Raw genomic sequence first — 20401 nt, 5'->3', positions numbered from 1 at the left:
CCCCCCCCCAACTCCCCACTCGCCGCCCAATGGGTCGAAATTATTTTTGGGCCGCTTCGAGCTTGAGCCTCAAGGACTCGGGCATCTGAGGGGGCGGGGGACGGGGCAAGGCCAAAGCCACTTTCACACCATCGTAGATAAACCATTGGAGGGCGGTGAGGGTACCGATCATGATAATCCTAGGCCCCAGGCCACCCCACATCCCGCTGAAGCCCAAAGCGCGAGCCGCGTCACCCATGGACGACCCTTGAGCCTTGTTCATGTAGGACACGATGGTGTCTGCCGGATGGGACACAATAGCGCAGAACACACCGGCAATGTAACCGGCGGCGAAGGTGACCACCAACTGCTCAGACTTGGAGCATTCGGCGCGGGGCTTGGGCACCACGTGCTCGTAGAGGGCCTCGACGGTGCGCTCGAAGCAGGCAAACTTCATCATGGTGTAGGGAATCTGGCGACCCCAGAGCGGGGCTAGCGACTTGTAGAAGCCGTTTAGGCCTTCCTCCTTCATGATTTTGGGGGCGGCTTCGCGCAATGTGGTGGGGAAGGTGCCCACCTGGCTGGTCTGAATACGCACCTTCACACTCTCCATGGGGGAGAGGGCAATGTCGGCGAAGAACTCGGCCGAGGCCGAGGCGGCCAAGTAGAGCGAGGTGCGGTAAAGGTAGGTGTTCTCCTCCCCGATCATGTTGGAGTACAAGTTCTTGAAGACTTCGTAGAAGCCGAACTTGCACAGTCCCTGGGCCGAGTAACCCAGAGCAGTGGGGGCCCAGCCCAAGAATAGACCACCCGCACCCCCTTCGGCATACGTGAGCTTGAAGCCCTTGCCCAAGTTTTGGTACTTCTCCTTGTTGACCTGGAACGAGCCAAAGCAAGGTGACACTCGGACAATAAGCAACTCCGGGCCTTAATGGGGGCGTGTACGAGTCTCACCTGCAATCGACACTTGACTAAATCCAGCGGTGTGACGGCCGTGTGCGTGATGCCGCAGGACAGGATACCGCCCAAACCGCACAGAGCAAAATATTTGGAGCTCCCGAACTCGCAAGAGTATTTGGGCTCGGCTTCAGCCGCGGCCAGGAAACTCCGCCCACTGGAAGTCAGGCCGGGGGCCGGGGCCGGCTCGCCGCCGTGGGCGGGCACCATGGGGCCGGGAAAGAGGTTGACGGATTTGTTGACGTTGGAGATGGTCATGTTGGACAAGCAATCAATCAATCAATCGGAAACCGCGCCAACTGCAAGAAACCCAACAAGAGAGAACCATGAACTTGACTTCGAACTACGTAGACGTGAGAAACTACATATCATCCTCCTCCTCCTCCTCCTCCTCCAACCCGCCCATCTCAAGCAGGTCGAGGTCAAATTGAAAGCCCGCCCCAGCGGGTCCGGACCTATCCAACATGGCGGCGGCCTGCTGAGCTGGGATGGAACGGGGGATTTGGACCGAGCACGCCCACCCTTTTGGACCTGGTGACTAAGGACAAACAAAGGCTCACCGAGATGAAGGAAGGATGGAAGGATGGATGGATGGATGCGGGTGGTTTCCTTCCAGGGAGCGAGAGAAATGAGACAAGTCAGATGAATCCGACCAGTCAGGAAAGTAAGGAGGGACTCAGGCGCAGAGGGAACGACACTTAAGAAAAGTACATACGCTACATACACTCAGAAACAGGCTAACAGGGCAGCAATCACACACACCACGTGCATGCAGACAAGCAGTCAGCTGGCCTGACTCCACAGCACCCCACCTGCCTGCGCCAACCTCGCAGCGCTCACAGCTCACCCATCAGCCGGCGGCGACGGCCCTCTTTCAGGGCGACCAATAGTTCAATCAATCCCATGGAACATCATAAAAGCCAACCCCATGTAGCCCCGCACAGGCCTCTCTGGGCCTGCTTTGGTTTGATGGATCACTTGAATAGCTTTGAAGAAACCCCAGCCATTATTTCAAGGCATGTTTTTTGAAGTTTAGCAAAGTTACTGCTGGGCGCCTTGTTCATCTCTAGCCAGTTTCGATCACCTTGGAATGTGAGGATCCCTCGACAGGGCCATGTTGGGTTAATTCAGGGTGGCCTGTGGCTCGCCAGGGTGGAACTCATAGTCCCCGATTGGGGAGACTGGTGTGGCTGTGTATCTCATTAACCTCGATTTAGGGTTTGATATAGGTCCCATAATTCATTGCACATTAGTCAGGTCAAAAATTCAGTAACCTGGCTACGGCCGGCCGTCGGTTAAATGACGATCAACGACCATGGGTAGGCCTGCGGCATACCCAAAGGTCTCCAGAACGTCTGCTTCAGATCTAACAAAGAATGGCCTCAATCAGACGCTTCAGGTTTTAAATTTTGGCCTAGTTTAGTGTTGAAAACCCGCCAACTTGTACTCGCCCATGGCCACCCTCTCATCTGGCCTCCATCTTCGGAATCTGTCAAAGGGTTCATGCCAAAAGTGATAAAGAACAACAATGACCAACATCGCCAATATTGGATCAAATCAGTTTTATGGCATTTTGTTAGTGAATTAGAAGGAAGTGACTGTCATGTCAGCCGCTAAATGAATCACAATTGAAAAAAAATTCTCATGGTGCCCAGTATCCCCAGCTCATCTTCTTTTGACTAGGCATGAGGCGGGCGAGCTGATTTAAGTATGAGTCGGATTAGGCCCAAAAATAATTTGGGCAACATTGGACATTAGATTCAGCTTCAATTTCTAGGCTAAATTTCGGCCGAAGATTTTTTTTTTAGAAATAAAGATAGTAACCTTAATTTTGACTCTTGGTCATGTCACATTGTAAAATATATAGAACGGTATGTATAAAACCATATACAAAACCCGTTACAAGGATAAAAGAAAGGAATTCGTCAGAATAATAGAATAGTTGGCTAGATTGTGATGCCCCAACAGAGATAACTAGAGTTGGTTCAGTGCACATGAAAAAAGTGAGGAAGGGAATTATAAATGGTACATAAACAGTTGGGTAGAGGTAGATGATGAAAATATTGGTTATTGCAGTGGAGGGTTATAGAGTGGATATTGTGCCAACACTTCAGTGATTAGAATAGATGTTAAAATACTGAATTGACGTCAATTCTTCACAAATTCATTTTAGCAATTCTGAGCATATATTTGAATGTGGGCCTAACCACAAAATTCTAGAAATATGAACAGCAAACAAGCTTCAGGCTAAATTGACCTGTTCTTCATCATATCCATGTAGAGCCGCTTTTTGAATAAAAGTAATAAGATAAGAAATGCAGAAGTCTTGACAGTCACGTTAGGACAAAGCTCATGGATGCTTTTGAAAATTGACAGTAACAGATACCTTTCATACCTTCTCTGAATACTGTACAGTCCCTACCATTCTAGCCTCTCCATACACAAGTACTCTGTCATTCCTTTAGGGTTCCTGGCATCATTGGACCAGTTTGACCTTTTGCAAACAACTAATTGGAGCAACAATGGCAAGCTATATTCAAGATATGACAGCACAATCAAATTGTACAGAGTTAGCATTGTAAGGAGGAGACATGGTGTAGTCGTAAGCGCAGTTTCCTATTATAGGAAAGGTCCCTGGTTCGAATCTCCTTCCCAACCCTTCTGAAGGAAACTTTTAGACGTTAGCTACACCCAGAGATGGAGAACCAAAACTGATACCGGACTTGAGATTGCCTATCAGAATTTGGACATGGATGATGTGATGGCTGGCTTTGCTGGCCAGGCAAGATACACCCTCTGACCATAGCACCCCCAACCAAAAAAATACTATCTATGGACTTAATGTGCAATATATCCAATCACATGTTTGCTTGTCAGCAAATTTTTTTGGAAGATCATTGAGGCACTTTTCAATACAGGAGAGGTACTAAAAAAACAAGAAACAGTACCCAATGTTATACAAAAATCTTCTGTAAGTTCTCAAAAAGTCAGGCTATGGCGAGAGGAAAAATTGCCCCAGTTTCTCAATTGAAAGAGTTTTCTCTAATGCATCGATGTTCCTGATTTAATGTTGAGCATGCAATACCCAAGTTTTGGGGGGTCAGCTGGATTTTGAAAATGAAATGTGGTGATGGTTAAGCCAAAACCACGAAAAAAATTGTGGACCCTGGGCTTTATCAGAAGCATTTTATTCTCAGACCGTAGCAGGGGAGAAGTTCCGGCGAATTTGGAACATATCAATTAACCTGGGTATTCTTTAGTTAAGGTTTTGAACTTGATAGTGAAAGCTATTTCAGCTATTTTTAGTTGAGAGCCTAAGTGAGTGTGCTAAAAAAAAGGCAATGTAACATTTGTTGGGTCATCCAACAAGCATTCATTAGCATAAACTAGGCTTTTGTGCAATTGGTCAGACTTTTTCCCGTCTCGCTCATCCCTACTCAGAAATGTTGAGGCTTGACCAGGGTTGCCAGGTGGCTGAATTCACCGCCAAATAACTCAAAAGTGGCGGAATGAAAAAGTCGTTTGCGGCGTTAAATTTCAATTGGCGGTAAGCCACAAATGTGGCGGAATATGACGGAATGAAACCTGAAGGAACTTGTAGAAAAGGCATGGTAATATCGCAAGTTTTAGTTGTTGCTTTCATTTTGAGTTGAACATGTTTTTGACCTTACTTATCTAAATTCAGCTTAGTTGAATGAAACGTCATTGTTTTGTTGCAAAGGTATATGGAATGGAATGGATCAGAGTTCATTGCAATTTGCCCGGTGGTGTATGTGTGGGTTGGTTTTGGGTGGAATTCTTTTTAGTTCAAGCCTTGACTCAAAGTGCTTTCACACAATAACTAAATCCAGCTCAAGCTTTTCCCTACGATGCAACTAGCATCCCAATAATTCACATATAAAAGAGCAAATATTAAATTCTTTCATTTTAGTCCAGGTCTCTTCATCCTGAGGGAGAGTTGAGATAAAGAAATGAGAGGGACCAAATTTGATTTAGAAACCTGTATGGTTTGTGGTATCAATTTAGGGGTCCAAACTAGGAGACAAGAGGACTTTTGATCTTTGAAGATTTTGAAAGTTCTTGAAACCTTTGGTCATGTTTTATTGATTTGCTTTACCGGCTTTTCTAAGCGCTACAGGGAAATAATCCTCAATACTATCAAAATGAAAGGTTATATTTCGTCTAGTTTCATTTTATATGGTCTTTGAAATTAGGTCAAAAGTAGCACCAAATTTTGCAAAATTTGTTCCAATTTGCCATTTCACATGCTCTGTTCCTTTCAAACATGCTTAAAGATATTTTTTTTTTAAAAAAAAATTTTTAGTGATCATTTTAGAGCCCTAGTCATGAAACATTGATCATAATAGTGTTCCATTTTTAAGTAAGCAGATTTGTCCAAATGTGGCGGAATTCAGTGGAATTTGGCGCAATAGAATGTGAAAATGGGGGAATAAGTTTCTAAAAATCTGGCAAGCCTGCTTGAAATGGGGCCGAACCGGATTTGAATGTAACCCCACGGTCCTTCAGGTCCTTCAGGTCCTTCAGGTCCTTCATCCATGATTCAGCCGCCACCATCCAATCCATCCATCCTGCCGTGGATCCCGACATTGAATCCAGGTCCAACTGTTCAACTGTCCAACTGGTACCGACCTATCGGGAGTGAGAGGGATCCCGCGAGTGCCTCATAGTTACCCACACCCCGGACGGAGCGGGCCAGCCAGCCTTTCCAGCTCTCAGCCATCCTGCTGCCCTCTTTGTCATCCGTCCAGACGGTCCAGACATACATGGAGACCCCCGATCCGACCCTGTTAGCCTCGTCCCACGCTGGCCAGCCCACCGACTGGGCCTGGGACAGCCAGGCAGATTCAGATCAGATTCGCGCTCGAGCGCCGGCCTACTTGACCCAAGTCCAGCGGGTTTTCACCACGCCCGACACGCCGGCCCAAGGAGGGAGCCGACTCTTGCGGGATTTGGCCCGCCATGTTTGGCCACACGTCCTAAAATCGGACCCGCTCCCCGATAGCCCATCTTTAGCCTCAGGTGAGACACCTCGACCCGCCTCCATTCCCGTTGGCTAATGCGCCGTTCGTTCGGGGGGGTGGGTCAAATAATAGACATGATTGAGCACGGTTCGAAAAACACAGTTTGATGGCGGAAATTTGTCTGGGGGGGATTGGGTTTAGTGCTGGGCGCGGCCTTAAGGGGTGCCCGTGCCATGTTGGATCATTATCTGAGCTCGGCTTTAAACCGCCTCCAGGACCACCAAGTCGACGACTGTCTGGCTCTATTATGGCAGGCCCAGAACATCTTGGTCGATGTTCAGCCTCTGATTGGCACCCCGTTGGCCTCGGGCTCGATCATGAGCGCCCCCTTGGGCCTGGCTCCCCTCGTGGTTACTGTCTTCATCCACTGCGAGCGAGCCCCTGAGGCGTATGCGGGCGCTTGGAACACCGCGGAAAGCGCCTTGCGGCAACTCTTTGTCGCCGCCAAACGTCTTTGGACCATCTGGCTCCAGTCATTGCCCGCCTGGACCCTGACAGGCCCAGAGGCTGACCCTCCAGCCATGGATCATTTGTCACGTCTGGTCGCCCAGGTAGGTCCGTTGGGAAACTGAAAGCGTGGCCGTCAAGTTTCCAACTTATGATTGCTCTGATCGTAGGTGGCCCAATGCGCTCAGCTCATGCTGCCCTTGGATTTCATTACTTTTGGCAAAACCGTGTCGGTCATGATGGAGCTCACGCAGCGCCTACCCCCGCCCCTCTGCGCCCCTGAAGATGTGTTGGCTCTTTGGCCGAAATTGGCGGGACAAGCCAGTCAGCTCGTCACTCAGGTGGCGGCCTTCGTAGCTGATCCCGGGCCTAAATGTCCCGAGTTGACCATGGTCATTTTTGCCTTCAAAGTCATTGACAAACTAGCCACGTTATTTCACGGTCAATGGGGTGGTAATTTTGAAGCGATCGTCGCGCTCATCGCCGATTGTATCACTCTGCGCGTTTCCAGCGTCCGTCCTTTACCCAATGCCGAGAAGCAGAAACTGGCCGTGGATTTGCCCGGCTGGATTCAGTCGGCTCTGAAGAGTTTGATGCACGATCCCGATTTCGTCCGGTGCATGATCGCGGGTCCTCCATTGGCGAGTAAGGGCGGCGTGTTCTTTAATTACCTACTCGTGGGCGCTGAGATACTCCTCTTAATGGCTCAAATCGAGGAAGACGCCCGACCCGCCTGGTTCACTGACGAAAGTAAGTACTGTGAAGGCGACAGAAAAGACGTTTGTGGCACTCATAAGCTCTCCGTAAATGATAGACACCAATCTGTTGAACTCGTGGTTGACATGGTCCAACTTGTGCGGCGAGTCATTTGAAAAACTTCACGATTTTTCGCCGTTCAATGCCCCTTCACGCAGTCCAACAGGCGAGGCATCCACCGAATCAGTCTATGTCCACGTGCTTCTCCGAGTCCAATCTTTCATCACAACCATGACAGAGCGAGAGTTTCGAGTCGTGGAAAGCGTTTTGATGCATACCATCCTAAACACGAGCCCAGTCCAGTCAAATTTGGACCAGTATTGGAAAATCAGGCTGACCCTGGACATCTGGAGCTTCCTTGTTCGGTTGGTATCACTTTCTTGGATCGTTTAATGGTTGACCCATATAGTACATGGTGCTCGCTTTCTTTTAAGATTTGCTCCTCCAGATATTTGCCAAAGCCACGTGTGCCTTTTACTCGAGATCGCCCTTAACAGCCAGTTCCACACCTTTCCCATGGTTCCAATGACTGTGCGGCGATTGGGGGCGTTTCTCAATAGAAAAGCAATAAATGAGTTGGAAGGAGAGTACGCCCTCGCCAAGGACCCACGACACTTAATCGCTCTTCGCTGCCTGCCCAACTTATCCACCAAAGTGCGATCGTCGATCTTAGACGCCAGTCTCGCCGTTTTGGACCATGCTCAATCCTATTGCACGAGTTTGTCGCAATTCGAGTTGTTGCTCTCGGCTTTGGCCATTGTAAGTGAGTGTGATGAGAAGACCCACCTGGAAATCGAGTGCCTGTGTCTTAAAGTGATTCAGCACTTCAACGCCTCCCCACCGGCTTTTGATTCGCCCGGTCATGTAAATTTTTTCATTGCGGCGTTATATCGACTCTTGGAACGATATTGGAGCCAGATGAATGAGAAAGATCCTCAAATGGATGTAACACGGCTGTCCCCATGCTTTTACCAAATCAAGACGATGGTGGATCAAAATTCGTTCAAATTTGATAGGTTTGCCAACGTAAGTTCGCATTTCAAATCCAGCACCATTAGCGGGTGCATTCCTATGGGAGAGAAACCAACTCCTGCCAAGAAATCCTTAGAAACAACTGCTTCCAATCAAGATGAGTATGATCTATCCTCCTTGGTTCAAGAATGTCAACGTTTCATTCAAATGGTCAAGCCAGCAATCAATTCGGGACAAGTCATGGATAACTCGGAAACACGGTTACTCATTGAGGACGCACTCAGAACCGTGGAAACTTGTGCCCAAGGATTAAAGCAATGTGACGATAAACACAACTAATATATTATAGAAGCCACCATAGCTTGCTCAACAACCCTTCGACGACGAGACCTATTATTTCAGGAGGATCACAGGCTCGAAAAACAAGTGTTGCCAATGTTCCTTCGTAATGTGGCAAGGTAAATTGTAGGTTTGGAATATGGAGGACGGGTAAGGGATTGACATTCAGGGCACACGATAAAATTGTATGAAGAGTCGAAGTACTCTCGGTACTGAAGCATCGTTGGCTCTAAGGTTGATTTAGGAAGCAATCCTCAAGTTATTGAGAAGCCAATAAATGCATTCCACCGACTTTATATTTACTTTTCTGCAAAAATCCTTCCTGTTACTGGAGTTATTTTAAGATGGGGGAGGTCTTTCAAGCTTGGGCTTGTGAAATGCTTTTTCCCACATGTGAATAGGTTAGTTGTGCGTCTTGAGGTGGGACGTTGCACAATCTCGGAGTTGGGGGCTTGGACGTTAATTGTTTTGAAAATACACTCGCCAAAGTGTAAAGATGATGCTCATTCTGGGTTACGTCCAAGCTTTAACTCAAAGGTACGAGCGTTTAAAAAACTCGTGTCAGGTTGGGCATTTTATTTTTGGACAATTTGGTGTCCAAAAATAAAACCCAAAAGGGTCCAAAAAATGTGAAACTTTAAAAACACAAGGCTATAGACAAATTTACTTGAAACGTATATTTTATTGTAAAAAATAGCTCATTGATGGTGCCAAAAGTAAAATAAGTCTTTCAAACATTTACCATATACTTTTAACATCCCAAAAGAATATTTTATATAAGGGGAATTTCTCAACTTCTATATATATGCAGGTTCTAATTAATGCCTCCCCACCAGTGCATGGTTGGCAAGAAATGTTCAAAACTGGGATAGCTATTGCATTCTTATTACATGCTAAACTTTAGCTTCATTTATAAAACAATGTCATGTATATGTTGCAAGAATATTACTGTTGGATGAGTCTTTTTGGACTTCATCTTTTTGTTTGAGTTATTTTTAAGAGGAACATCTTGCCCAATTGATAAAGTTCAAAAATGCTTCATTTCCCACATCTATGAATCGCTCTTCAAACGATGATTTCTTCAAATGTTGGTAGATAAATGTTTTGGCTTTTAAAGATACGTTTATTGTCAGAAAACCAGGAGAAACACTTTATTTTAGTGGAAAACGTGGTTGGTACTGTTCAAAAATGTAAAATAGCATAGTTTAGAGCGGCAAAATGTATTAAAAAGTATCTTTAAATATTTGACAAGGACCTGCTCAACTATTACAAATTTCAGCTAAAAATGCCCACCAACCCAATATCCTGACTGTAGCTTGGATTTAACTTCTGAACATTCAAAATACACTTGTGTTTCCGTTTACTGAATTGAACGATGTTTGTTTAAGTTTGCAATGCTGGTTTGTATATAAATAAATAACTAGAATTAGAACACATTAAAGTGTATGATTTGAACATTAAAAACATGAGTGGAATGATTTGGCAAACATTCGAGCAAGCATCATAGAAAAACGAAATAGGTGTATGACTAGTCATTAAATTCAATGGAAAACTCTTGACCAACGAACTTCAAAAAACGCTGGACTCGAATAACGAAACCTCTGGGCAAAACACCCGAGAAAATCATTGAGAGACCCAAACAATTGAGGCAGAACAACAACAACAAAAAGGAAAAAAACTGAAGTTAACCTGGACCCAATCTTGGTTTCCCAGAGGCGGGATTATTCCCGGGCTCACTCCCCTCAATCTGTCATTGATTGATTACCACCTATCCAATCCTCAATGGCTCAAGTAGTACAGCCCTGGCAATGGCCCGCCCGGCAGTGTTCTCGCTATGGGCCACGAGGTCGAACCGGTCTGATCCGGCTGGCTCCCACCCACGCTCTTTGGACTGCCTCCAATCCTACGGCCGCCTTGTACTCGGGTCAGGGTCGAGCTGAGCGGATCTCCGGTGGGCCTCGTTCTCGTCCAGTCCTAGGGGCCGAGAGCACGTTGCGCGACCACCTCCGGGCGTGCTTTGATCGGGCTCGACGCGAAATGATAGCCGTTCAAGATCGCGAGACGCGTCACAAGCACGGCTTGACCGCCCGGGAATTGTTCTTCCGCGGGGAGGCCCTCTTTGACTTGCACGTGGATCCAGACTACCACGCTTTCACTTACGAAGGACGGGTCGTACTGCGTTTGGTTCGCCACACCTCTTGGGAGCCGGCCCGGCTACGAGCGGGCGTCCTGATGGAACTCGTGTGGGACGAGGGCGGTCCTCCTCCGGTTGCGCCGGCCAATTCCGACGTTGATCCGGACTCTCATTGCGGAGCGTTCTTTCGCCATCCCAGGTCCGATGGTCGATTTCCGGCTTGGCGGTCTGTCAACGTGGTGATCAGCCATGTGGAAGACCAGCATATCTATGTCCAAGTCGAGTCATTCGATAATTTTTTGACGCAGGCTTTGACGCCCGTGTACGCCAAGGATCAAGGTCCACGGGTTTCTCTTGATTCTGACACCGGTCGTCTCCAGGTATTTCTCATTCGGCGGAGCGAGTTGGGCATTTACGGTTTGCAAATCCAGGCCCTGTCCCGTTTGCGCTCACAGCCCGGCGTCCGAACTCAACTCGACCTGCCCTTGCTTCCCGAGCTCATTCGCGAGACCGGTTCGGCTGCCGCCACCCCCCCGTCTCATTTCTTCCATCCTGAATTGGATGCCTCCAAACGGGCCGCAGTGCAGCACTGTGACCGTCACCCCCACCTGAGTGTGATCCACGGCCCACCTGGCACGGGTAAGACCACCACTTTAGCCGCGGCTGTGTTGTCAGCCGTGGCCAACGGTGACAAAGTCTTAGTACTGGCCCCCAGCCATACTGCCTGTGATGCTATCACCATGGCTTTGTTGAAATATTGGCCGGAAAGTAGATGGGGCCCCAGTGATCAAGGCGCCTTGGTCCGGATTGGCATGGACCTCCGAGTAACAGTGCGCGCTCTCACCCGATACCTGGCGGTCAACCTCCATGAAAATGGGAACTTTCAGACTGTGGTCAAGAACTTGGCCAATGTAAGGAGTGCCATTCTCTCGCATCCTCGCGGGGAAAAAGGCCTAGGAAAGCTCTTGGCCCAAGAGAAAAAACTGGTTCAGGCTCGAGACCGTGAATTTCGGCTCGTGCAAGATGCGGCGATCCGACAGGCCCGGATTGTGGTGGCTACCAATTTGTCCGCGCTAAGATTTCCCATCTTCTCCCGAGTGTGGCAAGGCAAATTCAACTTGGTTTGCATAGATGAAGCTGGATTCGTGCCCGATGAAATTGTGTTGCCATTTCTAACCTGTAAAGCCAGACTGATCTTATCCGGCGATCATATGCAATTGCCACCCATCTATTACTCGTTAGATGTAACGAAAAGATATCCGGTGCAGAGCTTATTTGAGCGGTTAATCAAATTTGCGCCCCAGAACGTGAACTTCCTGAACACTCAGTATCGATCGAATGCCTTGATCGCCCAATGGAGCTCGCAAGAGTTCTACCACAATCAGGTCCTCTCCCACGCCTCTGTGGCCAATCAATTGCTCGAAGATCTACCTCATGTCAGGTCTACAACGGAAACATCCACGCCGTTATTGTTTATCGACACATCCTCGCGACAAGACAGGCATGAAACGAAGCTCACGGATTTGGCTGAGGACGACGAGAACTCGTCGATACTGAATCGGGAGGAAGCTGCGCTGGTCGATCAACTTGTGCGCAAGTACCTGAGCTTAAAAGTGGATCCCTATGATATTGGGATCATCACACCCTATTGGAACCAGGTGATGCTTTTGCGGAGCTTGATTTGGACCAACAAACGGCGTCAAAAGATTGAGATTCGCACTGTGGATGGCTATCAAGGTCGCGAAAAAGAGCTGATCATCATGTCTTTCGTCAGATCAAATGCTGAGCATGACGTTGGCTTTCTCCGGGAATCACGGCGAGTTAATGTGTCCATAACCCGAGCCAAACGAGCCTGCATTTTGGTGGGCGACGCGAGCACGCTTAAGATTGATCCTGCTCTAGCCAATTTCATCTCGTTTTGTGAGGACAAGAATGCACTTTTACCCGTGCGGGACATTTTATAGAGACGCTCCATGCAGGAATAATGGTCTCAAAGTTACCTTCTGTTTGTTCATTTCAAGGGTGTGAGGAAAAGAAAACGACCAAGAAAGCCAAAAAATGATTGTTTGCAAGTATTGTGCGTACAGATGTCTGTGCTTATGTACAAGAAAGATGCACAATATGTCTGGATTGGCTGAAGATTTGTTTTATTGGTAATATCGTAAATAGTACGTGTAGCAGTATGTTCCAAGGTTTCCGTAGTGGTGCTACAATTTACCCAGCACAACGAACGGTATTGTTATGTAGCGAAGATGATTGCTATCGATGTCAAGCGACCTGAAACCCCTTCAATCCACGGTGTTTCCTCGAGAAAATGTCTGAGGCGTTTCTAGTCCGCACATCCAATATACATTTGAAAAGGAATGGAAAACAAAGTCGCGAGAGAAGTATCACAGATGAGAAAATTCACATGCGGCGGTGTAAAACTGCACGGTTTGACGGTACATCCACATTACCAAAGATCTCTAATAACATTTGGCACAAAATCGTGTTGAGCTATTGGTGCCTGTTCCGCCAAGGTTGATGGTCCATGTTCCGGGGGGGGGGGAGTTTTGATGCCCGGGAGGTGCGAACGCATGATGCGACATTCATCATGGGCGAAGAGGCCACCGCAACGAGCGGCATGGCTGTTCGTTCTTCCGATGGATGGCACTTAAATGTTAATTCAACGCTGGGGTTGTCAGCCTGGTGTCTAAAACCGGGTCAAATTTGTGGAGGACGACGCCAAAGGCAGTGAAAGAGAGGTCGGGCCACCTGCTCCATTGAATAGCTGCAATTAGATAGAGAATTCAGCAGATATTCAGAATACGAATACGAATACGGTCTAAAATGAATTGAAAATGGTTGCCTCAAGATTGAGTATAATAAGAGTTCGTCAAAATTCCACACGAGTCAATGTGGCCATGGAACATTGACCAGGTGGTTTTGTTATCCAAAATACTGAAAGCATCGAATGGGAAATAAGTTACTCTTTAATCATTTAGATTGGAAATAGGCAAGATAGGTGGCGAATTGCCACATTGCGCCCAAATGTATATTTTGCTTTCCCGTGAGGGCGTGAAATTCAATCTTGTCCAAGATAAAATTAGTAGTAATAACTATTCTCTAAAGCTATTACAGTAAGGAATTTCTAGTGTGATAAACAATCCTTCACAGATTTTGTCCAGATTGGCTACCACCCCTCATGTAAAGACCTAACATCAACAAGGCTAACTGGTCCGAGTGTTAATTATGTTCATAATTCAACTTTCGTAGGGTTGGTTGCATTAGAGAATTTTTTTTTTTTTTAAGTCAAGGTAACCGCTAGGAACTAGTTTAGTTTTCTGTATTAGTCTTTTTTCGAAGGAACCTCTAAATTCTTTCGTACCCAACAATCATTGGAAAAAAGCTTTTACGGAACAATCATGTCAGACAAACCAGAGAATGTGAAGCAGTTTCCTTACTAAAACTTTACTTCTTTCTTTAAATTCTAAAGCGATTACATCAAAAACTGTTAGGAGAAAACGATGCCCGAATAATTCTTTTCTTTAAACTGTTCTAACCGCTACAGGAACTGTAAACCCCAGTGCTATTAAAATGAAAGATTATAATTCGTCTATTTATTACCTTTCAATCTTAATATAATATTTGGTCTACCAAAGAATTTGTGTTGGCATACCGAGCTAGTCCATGAATGTAGGGTTGATCTGGAATGCTACTTAAGAATTTGTCCAAGTCTGACTTGAAAGACACAACCGGATCAATAATCAATAATATTCCCTACGGACATTAGACATTAGAAATTAAACAATGAAGGAGCCCAAGAAAGAATAGAGTTGGACTTCATTGTTTTAACTAGCCTGGGTACTTGAGGGTTTGAAGGTGCTCTCAAAACTACACTACAATGAGGAATGATCTTTAAAGGTTAGGTGATTCCTATAGTTTTGAATCAAAGAATAAACTCTTTGGCATGTGTTTCATTTAAAAAAAATCAATTACTCACCCGTGAGCCAAATATCTGCTTTTTAAGTATATGTCGTTAAATCTACTGGCCGCTCCTCTGTGGCTCGTACTATCGCAGGGGCAAAGCCACACTTACTCTCATGATCGGTTCCCTCGATTTAACACATTTATCGTACTTGACGCTCACATTTTTTTTCAAACAAGTAATCACTACTTTTTTTGGATGAAAAGTGTGCCAAAGAGTTTACTTTTTGATCATACGATGAACGATTATGTTCATGGTCAGGGCCACGGTAGGGCAAAAAAAAGGGAAAAAATACATGTAACGGCTCAAGCTAGTCCAAGCCGCCTATGGGTGCCCGACCGGCCCTGTGACACTATTTCATCTCCCCGCGGTAAGAAAAATAGGAATCACCTAATGGTTTCATTCATTAAGCTCATGAATGCTTTTGAAAACGTATAGTATCAGACACCTTTCGCACCTTCTCTGAACACTGTACAGTCCCAACTTTTCTTGTCTCTCCCAACATGAAAGCTCTCTCCATCCTTTATGTTTCCTAGTGAAACATCTTTGGACTTGTTCAACCTTTTGCAAACCTGCTGAACTCATTGGAGCCCAAATGGGTGAAGCATAGTCAAGATGTGGCTGGACAATCGACTTGTACAAAGTTAGCATCGTGATGCTGTCTCTGGACTTAAACGTGCGATATATCCAACCACACATTTGAAAAGCCTTACCCACCTTCAACTGGATATGCTCATCGAACTTTCCATTACTTCGGAGGACTACACCCAAATCTTTCATAGATGAGACGTGCTCAATATCTTTACCTCCATTATCAACGAGTGGAGTATTCAAAGGAGTTGACCCGAAAGTCATTGAGCGGAATTTCATTCCGTTCAGGGTCATATCACTCTCAGTAACCCAAGAGTAGACTCTTTCTAGGTCCTTTGCAAGGCTAGTGCAATCTTAGCCATTCCTACCAGGACCTAACTTTGTATCGTCAGCATAAGAAGAGCGGCTGGCAGTAATACTAAGCTTTTGAAGCGGGGCAACGAATGTTATAAGATGGAGCCCTGGGGAACACCTGACTTGACATGTATGTCGCTAAGGGATCCCTCGATCTTAACAATTTGCTTCCCATCCTGAATAAAGCTTCTTATCCAATTGAGAACCATTCCTTCGATCCCAATGTCATGAAGTCTATTCAACAAAAGGCCATGATCTACTTTATCAAAGGCCTTGGCAAAATCAAGATAGACAACATCAACTGACTCGAATCTTTCCAGTCCTTCAATGACCTGCTCTAAGTGCTCAACCAGTTGGGTAACCGTGCTAAAATGTGCTCAGAACCCGTGCTGGCTAGGAGGAAGGACATCATGGACTTCAAGAAGCTCTACAAGTTTGGACTTCATGATCTTCTCAAACACCTTTTCGTAATATTCGAAGTGAGAGAAATCGGCCTATAGTTACTGGGGAGCGACTCATCTCCCTCTTTAAAGATTCGGACAACATGAGGCAACTTTATAGAAAATGGAAACTTGCCCTGATCCAAAATGCAACGGATCAAGTACGAGATGGCCTCCAAAGCATCTTGATCTGTGACTAAAAGATCGTTTAATAGCTCAACTTGACTTGTTTTGCCAATCTCAACATACTCATCATTAGAACAATGAGCTGTTGCTCCTAAATTCTCTGGAGTTGAAAATACTAGAGAACTGATCTCCAAGCATGTTAGCCATTACCTCTACCTTGTTAATGACTTCTCCCTCGACCTGTAAGGGTCCTACAGGGTGTTTCATCTTTATCGTAGTGTTTGCATAAGAGAAAAAAAGCCTATACAGTATATTAGAAAAAAAGCGTATCCCCCCCACACTTTGAAGTTTACCTCGTCTTGATTATTGGAACCGGATGGTGGTTGGTCGGTGGAAGTGAAAACAGGTGGATCTGCGAACTCCGGGGGAACAGGCGGTGGCAAAACGGAAGAGGAGGAGGAAGACGAGGAGGGGGCGGTGGCGGGACCGCCGGCAGCGGAGGCGGCTGTTCCATCCCGAGTCCGGTCATTATTGCCCACGTTGCCACCCGGGGACGATGGAGCCCCCAGAGCCGACGACGCCGACGCAGAATGATTAATGGTAGCGTAAACTACAGGCTGCCCGGGGTCCATCACCTCGGGGGGAAGAAGATCCATGACGTCCCTCGGTGAAGTTTGACAAGAGGGCCGAAACGTTGAAGAGGTGGTGGAAAAGCTCGATGAATTAGGAGGCATAACTTGGTCGAAACCTTGGTTGGCGGCATGATTACTTCGGACGTAACCCGTCTGGGAATTGGGGAGTGAGAGCTCCACATAATTGACTTCCATATCCTGGGAAAACAGGAACCAGGGTTAGGGAAAAAACTATTAACATGCCCCCCTCTCTCCTCCCCGCAATATTCAAGTTCCTCCTTACGTAAGGGACCCTGAATTCAGCATCTTTAAGTCTACCCACATGGACAAACAAAGGACCTTACCTGATCAGAAGTGCTAGTTCTTGGTCGGTCCTCGACCGTTCGAAGTGGGCCCATTCCATGCTGAGAATGCGACGGGTGGTGAGATGACGTCGTTGAAGGTGGCCGTGGATAGAGTAACGGCGTTTGACTGTCCTGGCTTGACCCTGGATTGGCATGATAGAGAGCTGAGCTATTCCGCGGCAACGTCGTGTAGTGAAGATAAGACATCAGGGCCTTATTCTTATCATGCCGACGAGGCTGATCCTCCAAGCACACAGAGCCTCGCGGATTGGTTAGGTATTTCCCGGACACGGATAAACACATGGGTGACATTAAGTGCGGAGGCGCATGCTGGTGCTGATGTGGTGGTTGCTGATGTTGTTGGTGTTGTTGGTGTTGTTGGTGTCGTGGGTACTGATGCGGGTGGTGGTGATGGTGGTAAGAAAGATGCTTCGGAATGAGGGTGCCATCTTTCTGGCTGAACACTGGCTGTTGAGTGGAAGATTGACTCGCAAGACCCCCTGAAGACGAATCTACGTGGAATGCCCCACCGTCCACGGCAGAAGTTTCCCTGGCATCTGATAGTAACGGATCTGGAATGTAGGATCCATCCCAACATCAAGAACCTACTCAGGGATTCCTTTGAAACGAGAACTCTCTGGTCTCGTTCCCTAACCGCATTTGCTATAATCTAAATAAGTAACTGAAGAACAAATCACTTACCGTGATGGTTGAGAGAGTTGTTGGTATGGAGAAGCTGGTGGCTCTGTTCCTTCTGCTCTTGATAGGGGAATTTCATAGTGCCATTTTTCCACGCGCCTTTGCCTTTCCTCTTCTGCTTCTTGTTGGACGATCCTCCCCCTGGTCCCTGTTTATGATCCTTTACAAGGTGGGCTCCAGATCTGGAAGAAGTTCCTCCATTTCTCGGGGCTCCGCGAAAGGTGAAGCACCGAGTGTGTATCACGAATCCCAGGAGTATGATAACCAGAGCCATAATGGTAGCCACGAGACCCACAATCCACACCACCGGATACACCTGTCGTTGTTGGCGCTGGTTATCCATCCCCAATTTGGCCTCGGGCTGGTCCAACTGATGACCATGGTCATTCTTCAATGTGAAAGCCCTGAGCACAACTTTCTCGCTATCCCCCTACAAAGACACCCAATGAATGAGATAGTAGTAGTAGGTAGATGAATGCAAGGAATAGCTAGGAATGTGTGTGTGTGTGTGTTTGGGAGCGACATTAAAACTTAATCAATGAGGCCAAGATGTTTTCATTTTCAAAGGGAAAACGGAGGAAAAAGACCAATCCCCCCTCACGTACGATCTATTCGTACCATTTATACTGGTACAATTGTGTGCGATCGTCCAAATACGTACAGCCTCAACTGAATGAACTTTTCAGTACATGTACGTTCTCAATTTTTCTGTGGTGAGTGTACACAGTGGCAATGATACCAGCTGAATTGATGCCGTGATGCCGGGGGCAAAGCCAGGCTCAAGAATGTGGGAAAGGCCACAACAACTTTGCAGCATTTGCTACTGCCATTTACCATTCACACGCACACACGTACGTAGCACACACGGGAACATCTGCGTGTTGGGCATCGGTGGAAGGCTTTTCGAGGATTCGAGGATTTTGCATAATGAGTCTCACCTTCGAGTTCTGGGCGTAGACCACAATGCCAAAAGCTGTCCCTGCGTTCAAGCCTTCGACGGAGAACTGGGGGAAGTGTATATTCTTCACCGTCGAAATGGGCGATGTGAGTCGGCCTTGGCTTGAGGCCATCTTGGTCTCGGTCATGGACGACGTGGTCACCGGGGAGGTACTCTCGGACGTTGTCCCCTGATGATTGTGCTGGCTCAAGGTATTTGTGTCGATGGCTGACATGGGGAACACTTCAATGATGAAATATTGCTGAAGTCCGCCGTTGTAGCCCGGTTTGCACTCGATGAAGATCGATGAGAAGGTTTTGTTTGTGACTGCGCAATCTTTGACGGGGTCGGGCTTGCCTGAAGTGGGGAAGGAGATCAAGACCAAAAATGGAACATGTGGACAGGCTGGCTAGTTGGTTAGCGGGCTGGAGCAAGGGTCGGAGGAAACAGGCCAACAATGATCCCTCCCCAATTGAACGATGCTACTACAAATGTATACTGGTCGTTGCTTGTCGGGCTTTTCGTGCACACTCAGGGCTAACCAATCTAGCACACTACATACTCGTACAGCATGAGAGCACGTGCCTCGTTTTGTGGACGTAAAACGAAGAGTCGCTATCTCAAGTTGAGCTTGGAGATGCTGCAGATTGAACGATTCCGCCATATGGGGCCATGCATAGCCGGGCTGAATTTGATTTGATGAAACCTAGTCGTCGTAGCTAGGGCTGCACAGTCTTATCGGAAGGATCAAGAAAGTTTGAATGAGATCGGAGTCAAAGCTTTTTGGATCGTTCCTCGGTATTCTTACTCTGAAAGTGATTTCAGCGTCTCGACCGTGGGGAAAATACCTACCTAGCCAAAGAGCTAACTGGAGCAAAAACAATGGGTTTAGTTCATTAGTGGACTTTGTGGAGGAATTGCGTACAATAGTCTTTGGTATCGTTCTCCAAGAGTGGAGACTCTCCCAATTCAATGTTCGAAATGAATCTACGCAGGGTCTTTTTCCACTTGTTCCTTTCAGGTCGTCAAACTTTTTCTCAATTTCTATCCTCTTCAAGTGGGTATGAGAATAGTAGTTAATGGGACTGTGTAGAGCGAAGCAATTGGTATGATATAAGTGTGAGTGTCCCTCTTTCTTCGCTTCTCCTTTTTGTTCTTCTCGTTTCTTCAGGCGAAATCATTTTGGACTAATTTTAAGCAGATATTTCCTAAGGATTTACAACCGTTTTGGCACACTTCTATCCCTGTAACATATATGTGCGAAAGTAAGCTGACGTCACTTTTTCCACATTCAAACCCGAGTGTTGGCAAGTGTCTTGACCTTCCAAACACATGGAAGGATCATACTTTCAAAAGACTGGACAGCTCAAACAAAGATGATGATGATGATGATGCCGAAGGCAGATGGACACCTGGACTTGAGTTTGAAGTCATTCCATCATAAAACACGAACTTCACCAAGTTTGTGTCAAGCTCTCATTGGCCAGTGCTCCGGAGTAAGCTCTCTATAAAAGCCTGAAGGGCTAAGCTATTTGTCACAATTCTCACAATTCGTGTGACAGCACCACAAAATGGCCCTTCTCCAGCTTCAGTGTGTATTGTTTTCCCTTCTTTTGGTCTGGGTGCCAAATCTGACGGCGGGTAAGATTTTCGGTCAAACCTCATTTTCTTATTTTGCCATTCAT

At 46.7% G+C, this 20401-nt stretch overlaps 4 protein-coding genes across 6 annotated transcripts in view; 2 read left to right on the top strand and 2 right to left on the bottom strand.

Annotated features, from left to right (window-relative positions):
* Positions 1–6: 6 nt before the first annotated feature.
* LOC131883652 (phosphate carrier protein, mitochondrial-like) lies at positions 7–1656 on the bottom strand. Its single transcript, XM_059231165.1, has 3 exons — positions 1497–1656; positions 934–1235; positions 7–856 (listed from the first exon to the last, which is right to left on the bottom strand). The coding sequence occupies exons 2-3, from the start codon at positions 1192–1194 to the stop codon at positions 41–43; spliced, it is 1077 nt and encodes a 358-aa protein (XP_059087148.1). The 5' UTR covers positions 1195–1235; positions 1497–1656; the 3' UTR covers positions 7–40.
* A 3775-nt stretch (positions 1657–5431) lies between these two features.
* On the top strand, positions 5432–8788 carry LOC131882891 (uncharacterized). Of its 2 annotated transcripts, none has more exons than XM_059230176.1 (5): positions 5432–5976; positions 6120–6529; positions 6596–7175; positions 7240–7546; positions 7616–8788. In XM_059230176.1, the coding sequence occupies exons 1-5, from the start codon at positions 5721–5723 to the stop codon at positions 8490–8492; spliced, it is 2430 nt and encodes an 809-aa protein (XP_059086159.1). In that variant the 5' UTR covers positions 5432–5720; the 3' UTR covers positions 8493–8788. The 2 variants fall into 2 exon arrangements, with proteins under 2 accessions (XP_059086159.1, XP_059086160.1); XM_059230177.1 differs by having other exon boundaries at positions 5837–5976; positions 6194–6529.
* A 1336-nt stretch (positions 8789–10124) lies between these two features.
* Positions 10125–12756, top strand: LOC131882892 (DNA-binding protein SMUBP-2-like). Its single transcript, XM_059230178.1, has one exon. The coding sequence runs from the start codon at positions 10275–10277 to the stop codon at positions 12588–12590; it is 2316 nt and encodes a 771-aa protein (XP_059086161.1). The 5' UTR covers positions 10125–10274; the 3' UTR covers positions 12591–12756.
* A 136-nt stretch (positions 12757–12892) lies between these two features.
* LOC131882890 (uncharacterized) overlaps positions 12893–20401 on the bottom strand; it is a 57333-nt gene continuing 49824 nt past the window's right edge. For both annotated transcript variants that reach the window (XM_059230172.1, XM_059230175.1), the window contains 5 exons: positions 18718–19073; positions 17783–18209; positions 17081–17652; positions 16458–16934; positions 12893–13396 (listed from right to left, as the gene is read on the bottom strand). In XM_059230172.1, coding sequence (XP_059086155.1) covers positions 13319–13396; positions 16458–16934; positions 17081–17652; positions 17783–18209; positions 18718–19073 — 1910 coding nt within the window. In that variant the 3' untranslated portion in view covers positions 12893–13318. The remainder of the gene's footprint in view (positions 13397–16457; positions 16935–17080; positions 17653–17782; positions 18210–18717; positions 19074–20401) is intronic.

The sequence above is a fragment of the Tigriopus californicus genome, chromosome 7, assembly GCF_007210705.1.
Source record: "Tigriopus californicus strain San Diego chromosome 7, Tcal_SD_v2.1, whole genome shotgun sequence".
Classification (NCBI taxonomy): Eukaryota; Metazoa; Arthropoda; class Copepoda; order Harpacticoida; family Harpacticidae; genus Tigriopus; species Tigriopus californicus.
The sequence above is the reverse complement of the archived record's forward strand: the minus strand, read 5'-3'. Positions and strand labels throughout refer to the sequence as shown.

Excerpts from the sequence above, each read along its gene's own strand:
- LOC131883652 (XM_059231165.1), bottom strand. The coding sequence starts at position 1,194 with ATGACCATCTCCAACGTCAACAAATCCGTCAACCTCTTTCCCGGCCCC. Across the intron at positions 857-933 it reads TAGTCAAGTGTCGATTGCAG|GTCAACAAGGAGAAGTACCA; the intron begins GTGAGACTCGTA and ends GGCTCGTTCCAG.
- LOC131882891 (XM_059230176.1), top strand. The coding sequence starts at position 5,721 with ATGGAGACCCCCGATCCGACCCTGTTAGCCTCGTCCCACGCTGGCCAG. Across the intron at positions 6,530-6,595 it reads TGTCACGTCTGGTCGCCCAG|GTGGCCCAATGCGCTCAGCT; the intron begins GTAGGTCCGTTG and ends CTCTGATCGTAG. Across the intron at positions 7,547-7,615 it reads ATCTGGAGCTTCCTTGTTCG|ATTTGCTCCTCCAGATATTT; the intron begins GTTGGTATCACT and ends CTTTCTTTTAAG.
- LOC131882892 (XM_059230178.1), top strand. The coding sequence starts at position 10,275 with ATGGCTCAAGTAGTACAGCCCTGGCAATGGCCCGCCCGGCAGTGTTCT.